Below are 21,731 nucleotides of genomic sequence, written 5' to 3' on the forward strand. Positions count from 1 at the left end.
TTCTCAATTCAGTTCTGCATGGGGGACAACCCTGATATATATCTGCTCAAATCTGGGATCATCAATTGCTAATGTAGTGTATCAATGTCTAAACGTCCGACGCACATTCTCTGTGACATAAATGTGCCCTCCAGGCGAGGTTCTGCACAATCACTGGCTGTCAGTGGTCCCACCAAAGGGGGCATCGAGGGCTCATTGCATCCCAAGGGCCGTGAACATCCACGATTAGCAATACGTATATGTTCAAGTCTGCATGGGGGGATCACCACTATCCTCTGCAAGTCTATTTGAGTAAAGAATGACCTGAGTCCTCTCTTTATACCAAGCCCAAGCCATTGAGCACAGTGTGTGAGAAAGGGGATCTCTGCTGTTTCACTGCAGGGTTAGGACCATCAGCATCAGGCCTTGGCCGTTTGCGCTGACCCGGCCGGGCCGCCCCACGCTGGGCATCACAAACAGCAATGAGTCCTATCACATTATCAGTGGCAATAAGTCGAGTCATGCGCACAAACAGCAATAAGCTATGTCCTAAACTTTCTCCCCTCTGCTGTTTCGCAAATTATGAATAATGCAAGTGCTTTACACACGCCAAGGATTCCATTACAGCTGCTGTTATTTGTACTAAAACACTTTCCATGTCAAACATATTAAAAAATCAAACTGGGGAAAAGAAAGCCCTCGGGCTCTTTGTTCAACCTGTCATGCCTTTGTAGTTCCAAAATAGCTGACTTTATGTTCCATCATTTACCTTTTTAGTTAATTTATTAGCTGCTCTACCACACCCTGTAATAATCCAACTCTCACCTGCTGACTTCTGAAGCTTTCCTCTCTCTTTTTTATCTCTCTGTCTAGCTCTTTCTCTTTTCTTGTATATTTGGCTTTTGATGAGGCGCTGACAACAAACGTGGTTTCTCAAGGCATACTTTGAAGACAAAAGGAAAGCTTTCTTTACTGAGCTGCACTGATCATATCGTTTTTCTTTTGAGGATTCTGATTTAAATTTTTGTCTTCATTTACGTTCTTTTTAATTTCACGTGTTAGGTCTACTAACAACTCAGCAGCTACACTGAAAAATCATTACTTTGCTATTTTTACTTTTCTCAACAGTAATCTGTGGTAAAGAAAAGAGGGGAAAATAAAGGAAAATGATAGAAGGATGGAAATTAAAGCAAATGCTACTGATCCCTTGGGAGGCAAGGAAATGCTTTTAACTGTTTAATTACAAAAACTGAGACTGGCACATCCCTAAACTTCAGAACAATGGCTAGATATGAGGGTGAGGGATACTGGCAGTGAGTCAGCCTGCGTGTTGTAGCAATTTCCTACAAATGTGTTTTTGAATTTACAGTGCTTGCGTGAGGAGCAATTCTCTTTTTCACAAAAGGAGAAAAAAAGCGTGCCAGGACAAGTACGGCAGCTGCTTCACCAGAGGTGAAAATGTGCACTACTAAGTGTCACCTTCCTGTTTTTTTTTTTTTTTTTTTTTTTTTTTTTGAGCAGAAATAATAATTTTAGCATTATCTATTTGCATTCAGCATCTAAAGATCAGTGCCAATGACAAGTCCTTCACAAAGGTGACTAAATGTGCATAATATTTATCAATAATATAAATGTATATTATAACATTTGCAGGGCCACAGAGAGTATTATATTAGTAAAATAGCTGATTTATGGCCCATGAAGTTGAAACCCTTTTATGCTGACAGTATTTATATTCCAGCCCTCATTCACGCCATCCATTGTTCTGAAGGCTCGAAACGCCTTGAACTCTGCCAAAACGGGCTGCTTCATCGAGGTGATACACTTCGCAGTGTTCAAAATTAATTGCCTTGACAAGAAGGACTTGATGTTCTGCTCTCTGAATCCAAAGGGGTGGACTCTTTAAAACAATGCTATGATTCGGTCAGGGAAATCAACCAATGATAAAATATGTGCTGAGGAAGACTGAAAGCCATAAGGAGTTAAAGAAAGCTCAAAAGTGACTCATAAGTTCCCCTGAGGTATAGTAAAGTATGGTGAAGCAGAAAAAACATACCACAGATAAAGAAATATAAGACAGTCTGGAAGGAATTTTTTAACATTGTTGTCCTCCCTCAAAGACAGTAGTGTTTATCATCAATGACATTTTTTTTTTTTTTTTTAGCTCTGACAAAATAAAATTGAAACCTTCCAATATGTAAAGGGGTAGTTCACCCAAAAATAAAATTTGGTAACACTTTAATATGGGGAACAATTCTCACTTTTAACTAGTTGCTTATTAGTTTGCATATTGGCTGTTTATTAGTACTTATAAAGCAGATATTAATGCATATTCTGCATGACCATATTCTAAATCCCTAAATCCTACCCCAACCTAAACTTAAACGCTGCAACAATTACCTTATTAACTATTAATAAGCAGTAAATTAAGAGTTTATTGATGCAAAAGTCATATAGTGAATAAATTCTGTCATCATTTACTGTCCTTGCAAACCTATATGGCTATTTTTTCTTTTGTAGAACATAAAAGAAAATATTTTGAAAAATGTCTCAATTTTATTTTTGCTATTGGGGTCCAAATCAACATTTGACCACACTGACTTTCTCTGTATGAACAAAAAAAGTTAAAATATCTTCTTTTTTTTCCACAGAAGAAAGTCATATAGGTTTGAAATGACATTTTCATTTTTGTGTGAAAACAATGTGTAACAGCAATAGTATTGATGTAGTAACATTAATTATTACTTTATAAATGTAATATAAATGTATTAATATATTAATATTTAAATATAAATATTTCAAATGTGGGTATTGGAAATTGGTTGTGAGGATTTTGTGCAAGGAGCAACAGGAATAAAGACGTGGAGAGGAAACTCAGAGAGCTTAAGAGTGTTCTCTTACCTGGCTTATAGGACATGCCTGGGGGGAAGAGGAAGCCCTGCTGGGCTGCCGCGGCTGCTGCCAGAGTGCGCTGGTCGTGTGGAAAAATGGGGATCATGAGTGGAGGCATGTGACCCTGGACCTGCTGAACACAGAGAGAGAGGAGATCACACAGGAGCCTAACACAGCCTGACAGCAACGCTCATATTCTGACCCCGGTCCACCCCGCACACGCTCACCAAATACTTGCACTTAATCGCACATTAGTGCTTCAAAGAAATCTTTCATCACACACACATATACAGCAGAGTTTTTATTTTCATTTGTATCGTAAACGTCAGACTCAGTGTTAAGGTTGTAATACCTATATACGTTATTAGATAGCATTAGAAATGTCAGGTAGACACTGCTTATAAAACTTAATCATGAGACTGACAGAAAATGTGGATCCTTTTAGAAATACGGCTCTTGTCTCTTGTTCTTGGAAGGTCATTTATATACATGATAAATGCCCAAGGGAGGCTGGTAATTTACAGCACCTGTTTTCAGCTGTGAAAATGATGGAATGAGCCCAAAAGCTTGTGTATTTCTGATATTTCATGTATAACGTCAACACCTGGCATCGCGTGTGGTGCCTTTCAAACGCTCTCAACCATGTTCATCTTCATTCCTGCTTTATTGCAAAATAGAAAGAACGTTAATGGTGTGCATAAGGATAGCATTAGCTCTGAGTAAGAGTAAAAACAGGCACACTGAACTAGAGACAAAGAAAAAGAGAGTCTGTGTGTATTTAGGGATCTGAGCGGCTTCTCGTCGAAGTTTGAAAACACATGTTTGTGGAGTGTTGGCCGGACCCAATCTTGCTGTCATTCTCTGCTTCCGGCCTGCGGGTGATAGGCTGCAGCGCCGCTACTGTGGGCCAGCGCAGAGTTAATGCAGGCGAGTCGACCCGCCTCTGGGGAGCCCAACCGGAGAACGGGTTAATAAAGGTCAGCCCCCCCAAAATAAACACATTATAGAATGTTTCTTCATTCATCGCTCTTTAAAATCAGCCTGCAATAAAAACCGGTCTGGACGCAATTACTGCTGCAGCATTGGGGCATGTAATCAACCTGCTCTGTGGAACCACTTTCTGCTCAACATTTCTCGCTGAGGTCTGTGCGATCTCCGTTTTTTTTTTTTTTTTTTTTTTTTAATGCCGCTTTCGCACGCCTAATGTTAGAGATCAGTAGGGCTTGTTCCCCAGGTGTTCAGGTCCACTTCATTGATTCGGACTAAGTGAGTTCTCCTAAGCAAAGATAAATAGGAAAAATCTGGCACTTTTCTGTTTTTATAGAGTGCTGCACTTTAAAAGGTGCATCTACAGAGTTGAGACTGTGCCAAAGTGAAAGAACAGCGTGTGTTTTTTTATTTTTTACTTTTTTTTTTACTTTACAGATAAAAAATGCTGAATGAAAGAGATCAGAGGGCTCTTTAATATGACCTTACAGATGTGTTTGAAGAAATGCTTTGCTAGCATGTGTAGTGAATCAAATTGGAAGTGGAGAGAAAGGGGCTATTAGACAGAAAAGAAGTCTCCAACCACCGTCTTATTCTACCTCAGATACATTTAAGTGCTTTAGAAAAGGATCTGACCATGTAAATTGTTCTCCTTCAGAGGGCCGCTAAGGTCAGTCACATACATAATTGTCATTAGCCTTGTTCACATTACCCTTGCAAGACAAATCAGTCTAAAGCCACAGTATTACACACAACAGCTGCTTTTAAAGTGGAACCAAAACACAACTGTTCCTCAACATGTCATTTCGCATAGTCCTGCACCGAGACTCACATACATAATGACAGAAACACCTGGTCTGCTATGCTTTATCCCATCTGTTCCTAAATTGTATCATCAATGTCTTATTTAATTAAAATATAACTTAGTTAAAACAACATGGAATTAGACATCATTTGAAACTAACAAACTGACTAACAATGCTAGCAATGGCTCTGCTAATCAAATAGACTTATGCTGTTCAAAAGGAGCAAACAGCAAGAAAAAGAAAAAGGGAAGGTACAAACAGATAAATTGCCCTCAGTTTGAGAGGTCGTGATTTACAGTAATGAGGCCTTTACATTAAAGTTTAATTTACACATGCCACATCTGTGAGTGGCAAATCAAATAAGCGTCCTTAAAGTGGGGACTAATAGTGAAGGTTAGCTTTCAAGCCTGTCAATTAACGTAGACCGGTTGGAGCTGAGCAGACAATGCAGATAAAGATTTAAAGATGATCACTGGCAATTTGCTTTGACTGCTAATAGAGAATGGAATTAAGTGCCTACACTTAGACAGATGGATTTTGAGAAATTGCATATTGCATTCTGCATTGAAGCTTGCTTATTATAAGTGTCAGACTCTCTCATTCAGTCACTGCATCTGTCTGACTCTCTCTCTCTCTGTCATAGACACATACAACATGCTTGCTTCCACTCATGCTTATATAAGAAAAATATTTACACCAACAGTAAATATCATGATAATAGTTTCTAAATACACACACACAAACACACATATATGAATAATGAATATAATGAATTAATAACTATGATACAAAAAATATATATATACTGTTTAATATTAGCTTAATATTGTTTATTTTTTTATCCTGGAAATGTAAATAGATTTTTATTTATATTTTGATATATTTATATTTATTAGTTTATTAATTTCTCATATTTATTAATTCATAAAAACATGAAATAAAATGAATGACTAAAAAGTAGGGAAACTTTAGAGAAGAATATGATCATTCTTAAATTTTGTTTCTATTTCCAGTAAAAATTTGAATTATTTTTAATAATTATATATTTTTATTATTTAACTTATCAAATGTATAAATTAAATAAATAAATTAAAAGTAATTAATAAAAATGATATAACATAAGGAAAATTAAATATCTAATGACAATATAATCGAAATATGTAATGACAAATTAAAAATAATTTAAAAAAAACAGTACACTGATATCATAAAGCAAAAGAGTTTGCCAGATATAAGAAAGCCTGCACAATATACACACAGCAAGTACACGTCTGCGCTACCATAAACATCTAAACTTCACATTGCATTGTGCCTAATTCATCTCTTACAGGTAAAATATATATATATCTACTGCATCATAAACGGTATAGTGTATAGTGGTCGATTCATTTCTACTGCCGCACATTATATTTCGTATACATGGTATGTATGAACATGCTCATATTTGTGTATCTGATATTTCACCCCTCCCTTCGTCAGTGTGCCAGGCGGCTGGCTCCCGGCAGCATTAGTATTGCCAGTCAGATCTTCGAGAGCGTGAAAGAATGAAGTGGAGCAGATGTGAAGAGGAAAGCTCAGGCCTGTGGAAGCTCTGAACCTCATAAACTCAGCCCATTGTAGATCTGGCTCCTATCTGCCCTTTGTCTTATCAGATCCTTAGAACCAGAGGATGGGATAATGCCATTTCTCGCCATCTGCCCCAAAGCTTCATTAAAGATACATGAACGAGCCCCATCTTATGAGGAACAGGTGCTATTGTTTGTCCCTGAAGACCTGCTGTGGTGAGGATGTAACTCGCGGTACTTGAGGAAGAGCATCTGTAGCAATCAGTCAGGCTGTGTAGCTGGCAGCCTCTTTCTCTCTTCACACGGCCGACCGGTTCACGGGGGTGTAGACAGACAGAGAGAGAGAGAGGCCTCTTCACCTTCAGCGTCTCGCATATATCATCAGTTCAATGCAGCTGATGAAGTCTGCGGTGATACACAGCACAATCTGTCTCTCTGTCAGAGATATACACATAACCCGGGCCGTGTCTTTGCTACTGTCCCCTGCCCTTAGATCAGGCATTAATTTACCCTCCGTTAAGAACACAGGACATGTTGAGAAGCTACTTTGAAACTGTAGCTTGTCAACCTACAAACGTTACTAATAATTTAAAGCAGTTCAATTACAGTTAAAGGGTTAGTTCACCCAAAAATGGAAATCATGTCATTTATTACTCACCCTCATGTCATTTCATGTCTGTAAGACCTTCATTTATCTTTGGAACACAAATTATTATTTTTGATAAAATCCGATGACTCATTGAGGCCTGCATTGCCATTAAGATCATTTCCTTTTTCAATGCCCAGAAAGGTACTAAAAACATATTGAACCACTCATTCGAAACAAAAGATTTGTAGAGCTTTGAAGCTTCATGAAACAGTGTTTTGAAATTGCCCATCACTAGATATTGTTTTTTTGTTTGTCTTTTGGCACACAAAAAGTATTGTCATTGCTTTATGATATTAAGGTTGAAACACTGCAGTCACATGAACTGTTTTAAAAATGTTTTTAGTACCTTTCTGGTCCTTGAAAAAGGAAATGATCTTGCTAGCAATGCAGGCCTCACTGAGCCATCGGATTTGATCAAAAATATCTTATTGTTCCGAAGATGAACGAAGGTCTTGTGGGTGTGGAACAACATGAGGGTGAGTAATAAATGTAATTATATTCATTTTTAGGTGAACTAACTATTAAGCCACATTTTTACAAAAAAAACAAAAAAAAAAACAAAACAATGAAGTAAAGATGATTAATTTAACTTAGCTTTTTAAAATATAATATAATATACATTTATAAAATGATGGTAATAAATATTTTATTTTCCATAATTGCTACTAAATGGAAAACATAAATGAATCGAGGCAATTTAGCTTGAATTGTTCATTAAACAATGAATTTTTCATTAAAATTAACCGATTAAATTTACTAAGTATACATATTAGCCAAGCATATTTGATTATTACCTGCATTAAAAAAAAAAAATAAGAAAGTAATTTTTTACCATACACTGGTACTCATGGGGGAAACTTTGCCTGAAAAACAGCTGAGCTACAATCATGCTACTGATCACTAATTCCCAACATTGAATGTGGAGTGTCAGCGGTGGGTTGTTTAAACACACAATGCACGCTTGCTGTAGGTTGAATGACCGAAATAAAAGAAGGAGGGGGGGAAACCCCTGAAGTAAATAGGGAGCTATAGATTAATCAATGTTGTTAGTGGAAATGTTGACATCAGCACTTAGCTTCAGTAATGGTTTACAGCAGCAACTAATCCTAGGGTCAGACAGCCCATCTTACTCAAGGAGCTGCACTGTAACATGGATTACTAGAATAGGCTGCTGTGCGCTTCTAATCCAGCAGGTGCACTAATATGTTTATGCCCTCCTGCAGTGGCCTACGTAGCTGTAAATGTGTATTTGCTGGCATATCCTGACCCAGGCTGTCACACAAGCACATGGAAAATGGAGATGTACAAGTCATTACTGTGCTCAATCGGGACCCTGTCAGCACCCATGCTCCTCGCTGTCTTTTAAAGGGTCCCTTCGGGCTCAGGAGACGTGGCCCCCTATACATGTCCCCAACTCTCCTTAACATGAAAATAGAGATTGATCTTCAAGGAGCATCACTTTGGGATTCTTTCCCCTTTTAAAAGGAAGAGAGGGGGAGTTGTTTTAACATGTCCAAAATGCCTTTCTGTGTTTACAAGATAAGACTGAGATGGGGAGGGGTGCTAACTTCTCTTTCTCTTTGAGTTTGTGGATGGAGCCAGAGAGCCTCCGGAGCCTTAGGTTAAGCATTAAGCACCAGCCAACCCGTTTTGAAAGCCAAAGGTGAGGCCGTACAAACTTTCGCACCAGTGATGTATTTTGGTCCAAATTTGGAGCCATTTCCCTTGGACATTACCGTTTCTCATTAAAAATCTCAAAGAAAGGCTCTAACACGGGGGTGTTTTAAATTTAGCAGGAGTGAAAACAGCTTTCACTGTTACTGTAAGTACCGATACGTCACACGCTCTTGCCCTCGCTCGACACTGCCAGAGTCAAAATGACTGTGAAAGAAAACCACCTTAGGGGATCCATTTTAAGGCGAAGTGATTCTAGAGGACCTGGCAACCGCGTTCAATCCGCACGGCGGGCCCCGACAGCGTGAACTTCACACCCGCTACTTTGTGAACACACTCGGCGAGTGCTTTCTGGAAACTCACCAGCAAAGAGAGAGCGAGAGAGAAAGCGAGAGAGCTCTTTGCTGAATGAAACCACTTCTGCGCTCGGGAGTCTGCACATTATTCTGTTCTAAAGAGGTCAATTTTTTAAACAATCCCATAGATCCCCAAGTACACATTACTCCCACGTCACAGGTCATTTATCAGTTAACCGCACTCCTCCAGCACACGGCGGCTGCAGCTTTGAGCTCTAATCCCACCCACACACACACATAAACCCACGTTCACGAGGCCGTTATCAAAGAGCGAGATACTCTGCTCGGCCGCGCTTCAGACCCTGATGACAATCGGGCCGTGTGGATCGATAGGGCTGAGTCGGACTTTGATCCCCGCTCTTTCTGTCAGCGCGGAGCCGGAATTAAGACCAGGTCTCCACCTTGGTGCCACAGACTAAACGCATTGTTCTCCCCTCTCTGCTCTGTTAGCGAGGAGTTCTGCAGGAGGCCCTCCTCAGAGATACAGGACCGGGAATAAAGAGGCTTTGTGCTGCGGCCGTGGCTTTGACCTGGACCAACCCGCCTCTGACAATCCACTAGCCCACAGACTCAAAGGCTTATCGGTCGATGAGCACCGTGATTTCTTGTTTTCATTCTTTCTTTTGTTCTGTATGTTTTTTTAAACAGGTAAAAGATTAATGTTCCTGATACTGGAACAGGACAACTGGCAAATAGTGTGTTTGTGTGTATTGGGATGTATGTTATGCCACCGCTGACAAAAGAGTTGACAGAGGACAAATGTATTCTGAGGACTCACAGCTTGTGCATGTGTGTGCCGAACGGGGTAAGGTGCACAGAAACCAGACACTGGCCCACGCTCGGCTCGTCTGGAGGAGTAACCAATAGATGACTTCTTGTTCTGCTAATTCCTTACACAGTAAAACAAGCCCTCTTGGAAAAGAGCCATTCCAATATGTCTATATTAAGTCCGGGGCTGTTAAAAGCAGAACGGCCCCTTCCTCCCCCACCCTTTGCCTTCTACTTCAGCTTTACTTCAAGTCCACACTGGAGTTCATGTAACAAAAACAAACAACAACAACAACAACAATAAAAAAAATTAAAAAAAACAAGCATACGATACACACAACTGAGCTCCGATCTCTGAACTTCATGCTCAATTTGGCATAATATTATTAAGCGATAGTCATGTCGATTAACACCTGTATGACTTTCTTTCTTCTGCAGAACACAAAATAAGATATTTAAGACTGTTTTCCCCCATACAACTATCATCTTTTGTGTTCATACAGGTTTGGAACAACCTGAGGGAGAGTTTTGAGTGAACCATACCTCTTAACACACTTCTGTAATCATCTGTTTAATCATTACAATATTGCTGATCGTAATTTATGAATAATCAAATAAGTGTGCTTAGTATTACAAGGGGAGAATCGAGGATCATGCTGGGATGCTGAAATTAGTAAATTAGTTCAGTACAAAGATGTGGGGGGGAAAGGCTATTCCCTTAAGAGCACCAGCAAAATGTGATCAGTATGTGTTCAACAGAAATATCTTCTTAAGGCAAATTCTTGTTGAGCCTCTAAGAACCTAAAATGTAATTTAAGTCTGTAAATATTTCAAGCAATTAGGGTTGTATTGCATATAAAATATCAAAGACGAGCCTAAGGCTTTAGTAGTCTTCTGTGCTCAGCACTGCTGTGGCATAGCGCACACAGATATCACGTCCACCTCTCTCTCTCTCTCTCTCTCTACTCATTTAATTCACTTGCATGGTTTCAGGGTTACCTGTTCTAGAATGACACAATTAATGTAGGACTCAGTTTACACAATGTCAGAAAGCAAGAGAAGGGGAGAAAGAAATAAAGAAGGAAAGGGAGGAGAAAAAACATTTTTCTGTCAGGGTCTGGTCATAAAATTAAAAAGGTTTGCAGTAAACTGGCTAAACCCGAGGGGACTGGCTCAAACAGCATGGGTAATGAGGGGAGAAAAGGACAGACATAAACAAACCCACAAATGAGTCTGAGGCCAACATCATTATCCCACATATACATCCCACATCTATGAAAACCGGCACCGGCACAATGCACAATACACCCCAAACCCTTTCAGACTGGGACAGTGTAGGGCAGCTGAACAGGAAAGAAAGGCAATAGTCTGGTGTGATATGCATTCATGCTTTCATTCATGCAATATATATATATATATATATATATTTATTATTATTATTTTTATTTTATTTACTTTGTGGTCACTTTTGAATTATGCATGAATTATTTAAAGATCAATATTTATTTTTATGCTTGGTTCAACCTTCCAAATAATAAATATTTAAGATAGGCCTAATATAAAAGACAAATAGTTTACTTCATTTTTAAAGAAGAACAAAAATAAGGTAATACTTTAATAAGAAAAAGGAAATTATGCTGTTGCCAAAACCAAAGGAGAAAGACAACATTCTGTATAACAAAAATAAATAATATTAAATAAAATGCATCTTAATTAATAAAAATCAGTGTCTCTTTTCTTCCAGATATACAGTCAAACCAAAAATTAATCAGAAATGTATTATATATTTTTACTAGTGGGTGCAGGACACTATAGTTCATTTATGTAAGTGAGGATAGCAAAACAAAGTAAACTGTGACATATTATACCCCAAAATTCTTCATACAGTGGACTACCAGTAAAATTAATAAAAATTTGGAACCAAAAATCAGACACTTTGACCTGACCATGTTTTGCTTAAGTGTTATCTGACATAATTAAGATTTTTTTTTTTCTGACACAGTTTAACTCTGAGATCCTGTCACCATTTTTATTTATTTTTTTAACTATAGTAAATAAACTGTATTAATGAATGCAATGTTCTGAATACATTTTGGTTTGACTGTCTGTAATTATATTTAAGAATTATGCAGCTAGATTTCAGCAGGGGTTTTCAGCGGGAGAATATATATATATATATATATATATATATATATATATATATATATATATATATAGCATACCAAGTTACAGATGAATTTGAGTGTCACTGGATGCACAGCCTTTGATAAAGATATGGTAAGTGATTTGTTCACCCTTTTAAGTTGATAAGCCTATTTATTTTTCACTCTCATATGGTTAGTGGTATTTGAATTGTTTTTCAATGCTATTGCCTCAATGCCTCACCAGAACAGACCTGTGACCCATTTTTGGGTCACGACTCGCCAGTTTAGAACTGAGAGTCTAGAGTCAGACCACCCATTAACTAAAAATGGCATTGTCCAGTGAGCGAGTCCATGAAGAGAGAGAGAGAGAGAGTGAGAGGAGCATTCTCCTTCTTCCTGTCATCTGTGTGCAGACTAAGCCACTGTCTTCGCTCTACCCTTCCAGCAGCTGGGCCTGGAGAACAACAGAGAGTGCTCTGTTGTCCAGCAGAAAGCTGACATTGTTATAGCCGGGACTTTATTGCAGGCACATGAGAGTGTTGAGACTTTAAAACACGCTCAAATGTCATGTGCACACCCAGTGACGGGGAAGAATAATTATGAAAAAGGGAGAGAGGGAGAAATGGAGAGCGAGAGAAAGACAACTACAATTCAGTGTGCATGAAAAACGGACGAAAGACAAAACGGCCCATTCATTGTATTCCGTCGGGAATGCTCGGACCCTCCTCCGCCCCATCCGAAACACAAAGCGGCCCTTTTTTTGTGCTGCAACGCGCAGGGCTGAATGCTTTGCTTTGCCACCCTAGCCCTAAGAAAACACGGGCCCCCTTTCTAAACTGCCGGCTGGCCGCACACAGTAGAGGCTATTAATGCCTTGCCTTCTTTCCCCCTGTGTGTGTGCCCACTGCGGAGGCTGAGGACCACGTTAAAAAGCCAATGCAAAGACAAAACAGTTTGCTCAACATTAACAGGGAAAACACTGGGCCAGGCAGGAGGGGAGAGGAAACTAAGTCAACATCACACTGGAGGATGTGTTCTCCACCAACTGATATTTTTTCCCTAGCAGGGCCCGGGCACAATGAGAGCTAAGTATAGGTCCGTCGTGCATGGTCTGGGAGGGCTTGTGGTGCGGCGGCGAGTGACAGGTGCTTTCAGATGAGATTCAGTGGTGGAGGCTGGCCGGATAGCGCCAGCTTTATAACACCGTTGACCGGGTTTGGACTCGGCAAACCGCCCTCATGGATCATGAATCAGCTGCTGATTTTCATGATGAGCAGTTAAGATGAGATGAGATGCGAAGAAGCAAGGGCTCCCAAAATGCCTTTGGTTTTTTGACATTGTTTTTAACAAAGTGTCAATGTCACTATGCATGGTACTTTTATCTCCTGCTTCCTCACGACCTTGTTAAAGAGATAGTTTACCCAGAAATAAAAATTCTGTCATCAATTACTCACCCTCATGTTGTTTTCTTTCTTCTGCAGAACACACCCAATTTTTAAGACTATTCAACTACTTTTGTCTGAACAATGAAAGTCAATGGGGTCCAAAACAACACTGGAAAACAGTGACTTTTATTGCATAGACAAAACAACACAGAGACGTTTTTCACAATATCTTCTTTTGTGTTCCACAGATGAAAGAAAATCATGCAGGTTTGAAAGAACATAAGTGTGAGTAAATGACGACAGAATTTTTATTTTAGGATGAATTGTATCTTTCAGCAACAAAACCTTTCCATTGAATCATGAAAAAGCATGAAGATGTTACGCCGTTAACATAAAAATCAGCCTGTGTTTGCCTACTTTCTCAAACTGGTCACTTGCAATGATCACATATGGAACTACACAAGTATGTCTTTGTGTTGTGCTCTCTGACTATATACTCGAAACATGGTCTTTAGCCTGAGCATATGCACAAATAAACAGCATACTGAATGCTGTCTCTTCTATCGAATGATGAGATTCTGTAACCTCCCTCTTCCTCTTGGCAGAAAGAAAAAGAAAAAGAAACAGCAATTATTTGATTATACAGTGAAAAGCAATGCTAAAGGCAAATCTAGCTGCTAACAGAGTTGCAGCAATCAACGTTCAGCCAGGCGATCACTGTTTATATTCGCAACATCCGAAACTGTTTGAACTGGTGTTAAGCGTTCTACCTTCATCCATCCATTAGCTTAATATCAAAAGTCTGTTGGTGAGGATGTAACTATTAGGCCCTTTTTTATGCATCATTAAGTTTTAAAATGGGCCTACAGAAGCTTTATTGTTTGAACCGCACATGACTTTATTTAACGTCAGCGTTTCTCCTGCTTCGTGACAAGAAGCCACATTTCATAACTAATTAAATTGATCCCCCGCACCCCCCTCCAACTAAGCACAGTAAATGGAATTATTTGTATCCAAGTGTCAATATATTAAATCAAAGGGGGCTAATGAGTCGGGTCACCGCTTTCTTTTATCTCCGTTCTCGCATGTTGGGCTCTTCATCAGCTAACAGTCTCCGCTAAATGGAGGATGAGCGCGTTTCAGGCTCCGCCGCACTGGGCTCAAGCCAAGAGGATTTGATGAGACTGTTACGGCCCTCAATCCTAGTGGAGTAGAAGCTAGCATACTCCACACCGTAAAAAGAAGGGCATTAGCACACGGCAAAACGCGCGCGCGCAGAGATGTAAACACACACCCGCACTCATTTCCTTCCTTATTACAATCCATTTGCCTGGCAGACAATGCTAATTGGCAACACATTCTTTTTTAGCGTAGCTTGTTTTCAGCGCTGTCTCTGCATAAATGAGACTTTAGCATGAGAGATCACAAGGGTGCTGGGAGACAACCAAAACCATCTAACAAGAGGCAAATTAGGAGCATTATCTTTGTTCAATTAGACACCCCTATATTTATCTAAAAAACCCAAGCTGAATTATTCACCATTATATGGCGCCTGGTGCATTTGAGGGAGCTTAATGAAATATTGGATTTAATTGTTGTTCATTGAATTAAAAAGGCAAACCAAATGGCTCTAGGCTAAAGACAAAGCTATGGTAATTAGCTTCATGTGCAGCAGCTAAATAATGGTGATTGTAATATGACTGAGAGGAGATGAAACCGGCGTACAGTAACTGGATTACAATTCTCTTAACACGGATTCCGTCGAGCCGGAGGGAAATAGAAAATATGTTAACAGGCCACAGGCTATTTTAATATATGACCTTCTCCATAAAAATAATAAAAATAATAAAAATGTATTAATTCTGGATCTCTCATATTAATAAGCAAGGAGCTAAACTAAAGAAGAAGAAAAAAGAACATATGCCATATATCCCAAAGAAGAAATAAGGACAGACCTTTTCTTCTCTCAGAAAAAGACATAAAGAATGAGTTCCTCAAAGTCTTGTGTGTTTAATTAGGAGGCTCTGTTCTGTCTGTGCAGACAGGGTTTCTTTTTGTTCAACTTCCTCTGTGAATTCTGTCACTGCTCTGCAAAATAGTGAGAGGGGAGACCTGAACACCATTATGCAACTTCTCAGAACAGACTGCTATTATTCCTATATCCCTGTTTGTGAGCTTTGAAATGCCAAAAGATGAGGAGAACGGCTTAACAACCTGTGTAGATTCTTAGACAAACTGTCGAGCTTCTCGAGTGCGCATCAAACAGTACTATTACACAGTCAAAATACACAATAATTTTGTGTTATTTATGATTAAATTAGTTTGTCATGACCAACAGATGCGGACGTGTGTTTTGTGTTTGAGACCTGGCTCTGATTAACCCTTTGGCCTGGCCTCCTCTCCCACTGATAAACACAGCTATGAAGCAAACTCACAGTGGCCTGGGGAAATGGCACACATATGAGAGAGATCGTTCTCTCTCTCTCACACACACACACACACACACACACACACACACACACACACACACACACACACACAGACATTTGTCTATCGGTCCACAGGAACAAAGGAATATCCTGAAGGCCCACTCTTCCACCGGCCTCTCAGACTGTTCAAAACACATTCGCACATTGTGTCTATCATCTACGCAAGTCGTCTTTAGTCTGTCTGGCTTCACTATGCTGGTGGTTAGCCGTGTATAATTAAAAAGAATCTTTAATCTGGTGGCTGTATGCAGCTATTATCAGTTAACCCTTAGAGGCTCCCTGCTGCTCCCCCACACCATTTAAAACCACATGTGAGGGAACCTTTCCTGCTTTGAAGTGAATGTTGACAACAGCTTCAGCTTTAACTGTAATATGTGCCACTCTTCTGCCACTGAGCTGGAATGCAGATTCTATAGTGCTGGAAAACACAGCACTGAAAAATGCAGAATTACTCTATTATATTCATTTAAATGTGATGGCTAATAAATAAATAAATTGATAATAATTATAAAAAAATTATTTCAGATGGCATTTGTCAGCATGTTGATAATGAAGAGAATGTACAAAACCCGACACAGGAGTGAGTGATTATTGAGATAATAGACAGGCCTGCCAGGAATCTGCATGCACAAAACAAAAAACTCAAACACAAATATCTGAACACAAAAATTCTCTCTTCCTTTAATTTATTTTTTCCTCATTATAATTGCATATTGAAAAAAGTTCCATTCCTCTTTGTGAGCTTTGAAATACCAAAGGACAAGGAATGGCTACTCAACCTGTAAAGATTTAATTTGTTTTTCCTTATTATAAGAGCATACTGAAAAAGTTTTTATAAAAATTATGTGAATACATCAGTAAAAAAGTAAATAAGTATAAATTAAAATAATTAAGTAAAACTTCAGCTACCTGAGTTTTTTAATATCTCTTTAATACTATAGTGTGGTGTAGGTATGACGTCAGAACCTGGAAGTCTAATTTGCCACTGGTTCCTTTGAGATTTTCCTATGGGGTTTATAATGTTTTTTTGTTGTTGTTGTTGTTGTTGTTTTTGTTTGTTTGTTTGTTTGTTTTTAATTATGAGTAAAATAAAGCCTGTGGTAAACATAATTTGACAATACTTTGACATTCTGTTCTACAACATACACTGCTCACACTCTTACCCCAAGCATTTTTATTTAGATAATTATTAAAAACATAAGTTTTCAAATAACTGCTTCAAAATTTGTGTTTTCATTATGGGTGCATGTAATTTACGTTGTAGAACAAAACGTCAAAGTATAGTCAAGTTATGTTTACCACAGGGTTTATTTTATACATAAATTAAAAAAAAACAAACAAAAAAAAACATTATAAAACCCTATAGGAAAATCTCGAAGAAACCAATGGCGAATTAGACTTCCGGGTTCTGACGTCATACCTGCACCACTCTAAATGCTTTAAAAATGAAGGTAAACCCCCATTAAAATATGTGACCTGTGCTGGCAAAATGAGTCGGAATGCACATGGGCTAATTTCGTACTACAGGCAAAACAAGTGAAAAATGTCCATTTTGACCGAAATTGAGGTTTTCACAAAAGTGTGTTAATTAAGCCCTCGTCTAGTGATCCCAATGCTCCAAATAGCAATTAAACATCAAAAAGTATCTTTATTTGTACGTTTCTGAGAGAAGTACCTTTCCTTTGACCATGAAAAATGCAATTTTTCTCTGCTCGCTTCTGGACGACTTTTTTTAATAGAGAATGTGAGAATAACAATAACTCATTGAAAATTTGGAAAATGTGTATAATCTATCTATCTATCTATCTATCTATCTATCTATCTATCTATCTATCTATCTATCTATCTATCTATCTATCTATCTATCTATCTATCTATCTATCTATCTATCTATCTATCTATCTATCTATCTATCTATCTATCTATCTATCTATCTAGGTCTATGTGATCCAGCCGGTGCTGGCAGGAGAAAGAGGGGAGGGGAGGTGGGGGGGACGGGTGGGAGGAAGAAAGGGGGGAGGACAGCGGAAGACAGCCACGTGGAGGTTTCTCTCAGTAGAGTAGCAAGAGGAAGCGGAGCCCTGGGGTTAGATAAGTAGAACCAGGCCTGTACAATGACAGAGTGTTTGAACCGGCGGTCTGCTTTAAAACACAGGAAGCGACCGTCGGCACAACAATGGCCCTACACGGACAAACAGCATCTCTGTCCGTTGACAAACACAGCTCAGTGTGACTATCTCTCTCTGTCTCTCGTAGCTGTGCCGTGTGAGAAGGGAGATCGGAGCTAATAAACTCTTGTTTGCTGTGATATGAGAGACAGTATATGAGCATCATAATGGGATTCTCATAGAGAAAGAGTTGTTTAATCTCAACGGGAATTTTTCCTCAAACACACCGCAGCCTCGCCTCTTCTCAGTATCTAAAGTTCACGCTGACCTTTGAGGGAATCATTCTTCTCTTGATGTTTGTGCGTGTGTGTATACAATAAGATGAGCCTGCCTCCACCTGTGTGTTCTCCTCCCTACGTCACCTCAGCTCACATCGTACCAGCCCCAGCGTGCAGGAATGCCTGGAACCGAGCCAAGTCTCTGCTAGAGATGCACATCAACCCCGGCCCAGATCATCCCCAAGTCCAGCCTGGGAATTTATAGCTGCTGTCGCAAAGCAGAGCCCAGAGAGAGACAATAGCACCTAATACACATGCACACATGTACAGGCCTTTGAAATCTCGACCAAGCACAGCAGCTGTAATCATAAGTATTAAGTGTAAGAGATGTATGAGTTCAGGGGGACAATGAACAGTCTCTCCTAAAAACGTCTTGGAAAAAGAAAGCCTTTTGTGCTCAAACTTCATATACATGGACATATGTCGTCATCGTGGGGAGCTCAGGCAAAGCAAAAGACATGGAAATTAAAAGCCAAAGTGATTAATCACATATCAGTATCATTACACTGATCAAACTTTTGGTCAAAAACTTGGTACTGTTTGACAACTCGTTCGTCAGAGTATTGTTTTGGTTTTTAGCCCAGGGAACTCAAAGAGAAAGAAAGAACAAAAAAGAAAGAAAAGAAAAAATAAAACAGTTTGAAAAGAGAACGAGAAATGAAAAAGGGTTTTTGAACAACTGAGGTTTCAGATTACTTCAACAGAAAAATTAATGTTATATTATATTATTATTTATTTATTTTCTAAATAATTTGTTTATATTACCATGGCTAAAAACAATTTTTTATTTAATCTCATTTATGGCTAGGATAATGAAATGAGATATTAAAGATCTCTCACATATGACTTTCTTTCCTACAGGAAGCAACCCACAATAACAGCTGATGTTAATGGTACGAGGGCGAATAAAACAGAGAGTGGAACTGTCAAGGAGGCTCTTTGTAAACAGGTCAGCGGAACCCGAATCACTCAGCTTGATTAATACCAATTCTAAACAGCTAAGAACAACACAGGCTTGCCTTCCTTGTTGGAGGCAGTGGCTTTTACATGTTCTTATTTGCACGGCTTTACTTGTCTTACATAAGTAACACATTTTCTCTGTCAGATCAAGATTTACTTCTACATTTGTTTTTAATTGTTTCTAAGCCTCTCCTTCAATCTCTGATGGTGCTTTTAAGTTTGTGCTTCAGTCACATAACAGTAATCCGGTCCCTGGACGGAATTAGTTGCCATATGAAATTTCTCAACAAGAGGCTTTTGGCTAAAGGAATAAATAAGAAGTAAAACCTTGAGCTTGAAGTTCTGATAAGCCTCTAGCGCTGTAATCTAAACATCTGTTATCTTTAAAACAAGTGACATTGTAATTCCCGAAAAGACAAAGTCTCAATCTCTCCGTCTCTCTGAGCTCATTGTACAAAATGTGAAAGGATGAAACTTAGAGAAGGGTAATTTAAAAGTGGTTTGATTTGGGCAATGCACAGTGCCAAACAACTCCAGAGAAAACCAGAATTGGTTTTACGAGCCAGCATTGTATTGTGTTACAGGCCTGATGGTTTCATTTGGACCCCATTCAGTCCCGTTTGCAGAATCCACTGATGCGATCAGTTACATCATCAATAAAGGTCTAAAGCGCCACTTAACATGTGAGCCAAAACAGTAGCGCTTTGATGGGGAGGCTGGCTCTTTAAACCGTGCACACGCTCCATGCTAACAGCGGGGAAACCCAATCCTTGCATGCTGTTTTACCACTCAACTTTTACGTCTTCTACATGAAGGCTGAAGAGCTTGTTTGGAGTACTAATTAACTCAAAAGCTGTTGTATATTAAGAGCACTGGGCATTTTTTGTAGAGCTAGCTCTAATGAAAACAGAGTGCCAGGGAACTGCATTAGCAAGCCTCCTCCTCTCGCTTCCCATTACAACGTACTCTTGTCTTCCGACTTTCCCTTCTTCTTCATCTTTACTACAAGCCGTGGCCTCTGGAGACGGAAGTTAAATGGGTCACAAAAGGAGGAAATGTTTATGATATATGAAAACAAAGTCGAGAAGATAAAAAGCATAATAAGATACAGGTCCTAAGCCTGACTTTCTTGGTGTCTTTGTTTCTTGTGGTGTTCTGTTCTTAAAATGTGTGATTAGGACCCAGAGTTACAGCCTTTAACAGCAGCAGATAGAGACTGTCTCTTGTGTTTAAATCTTGGACAAGTGGTTCCATCAAGAAAAGTGGAAAGAGGACTCCATAAACTACAGTCAAGAAAAATGGCTGACTGCACAAGCTATTATAAAAAACATATAATTTAATTAGTAAGAATTTTTTATTTTATTTTTTTAAATGGCTCAAGCTCACCAAGGATGCATTTATTTGATAAAAATACATAAAAAAAAAAATCTATCTATCTATCTATCTATCTATCTATCTATCTATCTATCTATCTATCTATCTATCTATCTATCTATCTATCTATCTATCTATCTATCTATCTATCTATCTATCTATCTATCTATCTATCTATCTATCTATCTATCTATCTATCTATCTATCTATCTATCTATCTATCTATAACCCTCTGGAGTCTGAGGCTGATTTGGAGTCCTGAAGTATTTTTGACATGCCCTGATATTTGTACTTTTTTTCAGTTGCTTATAAACATATTAAACACAAACCAGGCTACAGTATGTGTGCAAGTACTGTATGTACATGTTTGTATTTTTGAGAGAATTATGTATATGCATGGTTTCTGAAAAAACAAAAAAATAAGGCCTCACAAGACATTTTTTCACAAGACTTTTGGGAATTGTATATTTTAGCCTAGAGTTTTTGCTTCACAATGATGTAAAAATCATTCTGACTACTCAGACGCATAAAACATTGTATTGATTTAAAATTTCCAAGACACTTTTTGTTTAGACAGGCTATATGCAAAGAGGCGTCAATCTACATGAATAATGCTGTGATTCACACCTGAAGAGATTAAGAAATCTGCCCCTAATGAGCCACATAATGAGCCTTTCAGTCAGGAATGTGACTGAGTGAACTAGAAAAAATGAAATGACAAAAGAAATACATCATTTTTTTGTTTGTAGTAATTTATTCCTGTAATGGCAAAGCTGAATTTCAGCATCATTACTCCTGTGTTCAGTATCACATGATCCTTCAGAAATCATTCTAATATGGTGATTTGGTTCTCAAAAAGCATTTCTTATTATTATCAATGATAAATATTTATTTTCAAAAAGACCAAACTTTTGAAAGTTAGTGTACGCTTCCAACACAATGTGACAGTAAAACCATCATGCTACACCTCTTTCTTGGAAAGGCTACCTTGTTTCAGTAAAAGCTATAAAGCTATAATATTTTGACAGCACAGCAGAAAAAAAGTTACGTTAACATAGCTACTTAAAGGATTAGTTGAAATTTACCTCAAGCTGTACTCACCTTCAAGCCATCCTAGGCGAATATGACTTTCTTCTTTCAGATGAACACAATTGGAGAAATATTAATAAATATCCTGACGAATCTGAGCTTTATAATGGTAGTGAACAGGGTTCACTAGTATGAGCTGAAGAAAGTGCTTCCATCCACACCCATCCA

The 21,731-nt window shown here is 38.6% G+C and overlaps 1 protein-coding gene across 21 annotated transcripts in view; it reads right to left on the bottom strand.

The window, feature by feature from the left end:
* Window positions 1-21,731, bottom strand: part of sox6 (SRY-box transcription factor 6) — a 161,543-nt gene that overhangs the window by 43,781 nt on the left and 96,031 nt on the right. For 18 of the 21 annotated variants that reach the window (XM_067399613.1, XM_067399627.1, XM_067399615.1 and 15 more), the window contains one exon: window positions 2,881-3,004. In XM_067399613.1, the coding sequence (XP_067255714.1) occupies window positions 2,881-3,004 (124 nt within the window). The remainder of the gene's footprint in view (window positions 1-2,880; window positions 3,005-21,731) is intronic. The other 3 variants (XM_067399617.1, XM_067399631.1, XM_067399630.1) reach the window with 1 other exon arrangement.

The sequence above is a fragment of the Chanodichthys erythropterus genome, chromosome 11, assembly GCF_024489055.1.
Source record: "Chanodichthys erythropterus isolate Z2021 chromosome 11, ASM2448905v1, whole genome shotgun sequence".
Classification (NCBI taxonomy): Eukaryota; Metazoa; Chordata; class Actinopteri; order Cypriniformes; family Xenocyprididae; genus Chanodichthys; species Chanodichthys erythropterus.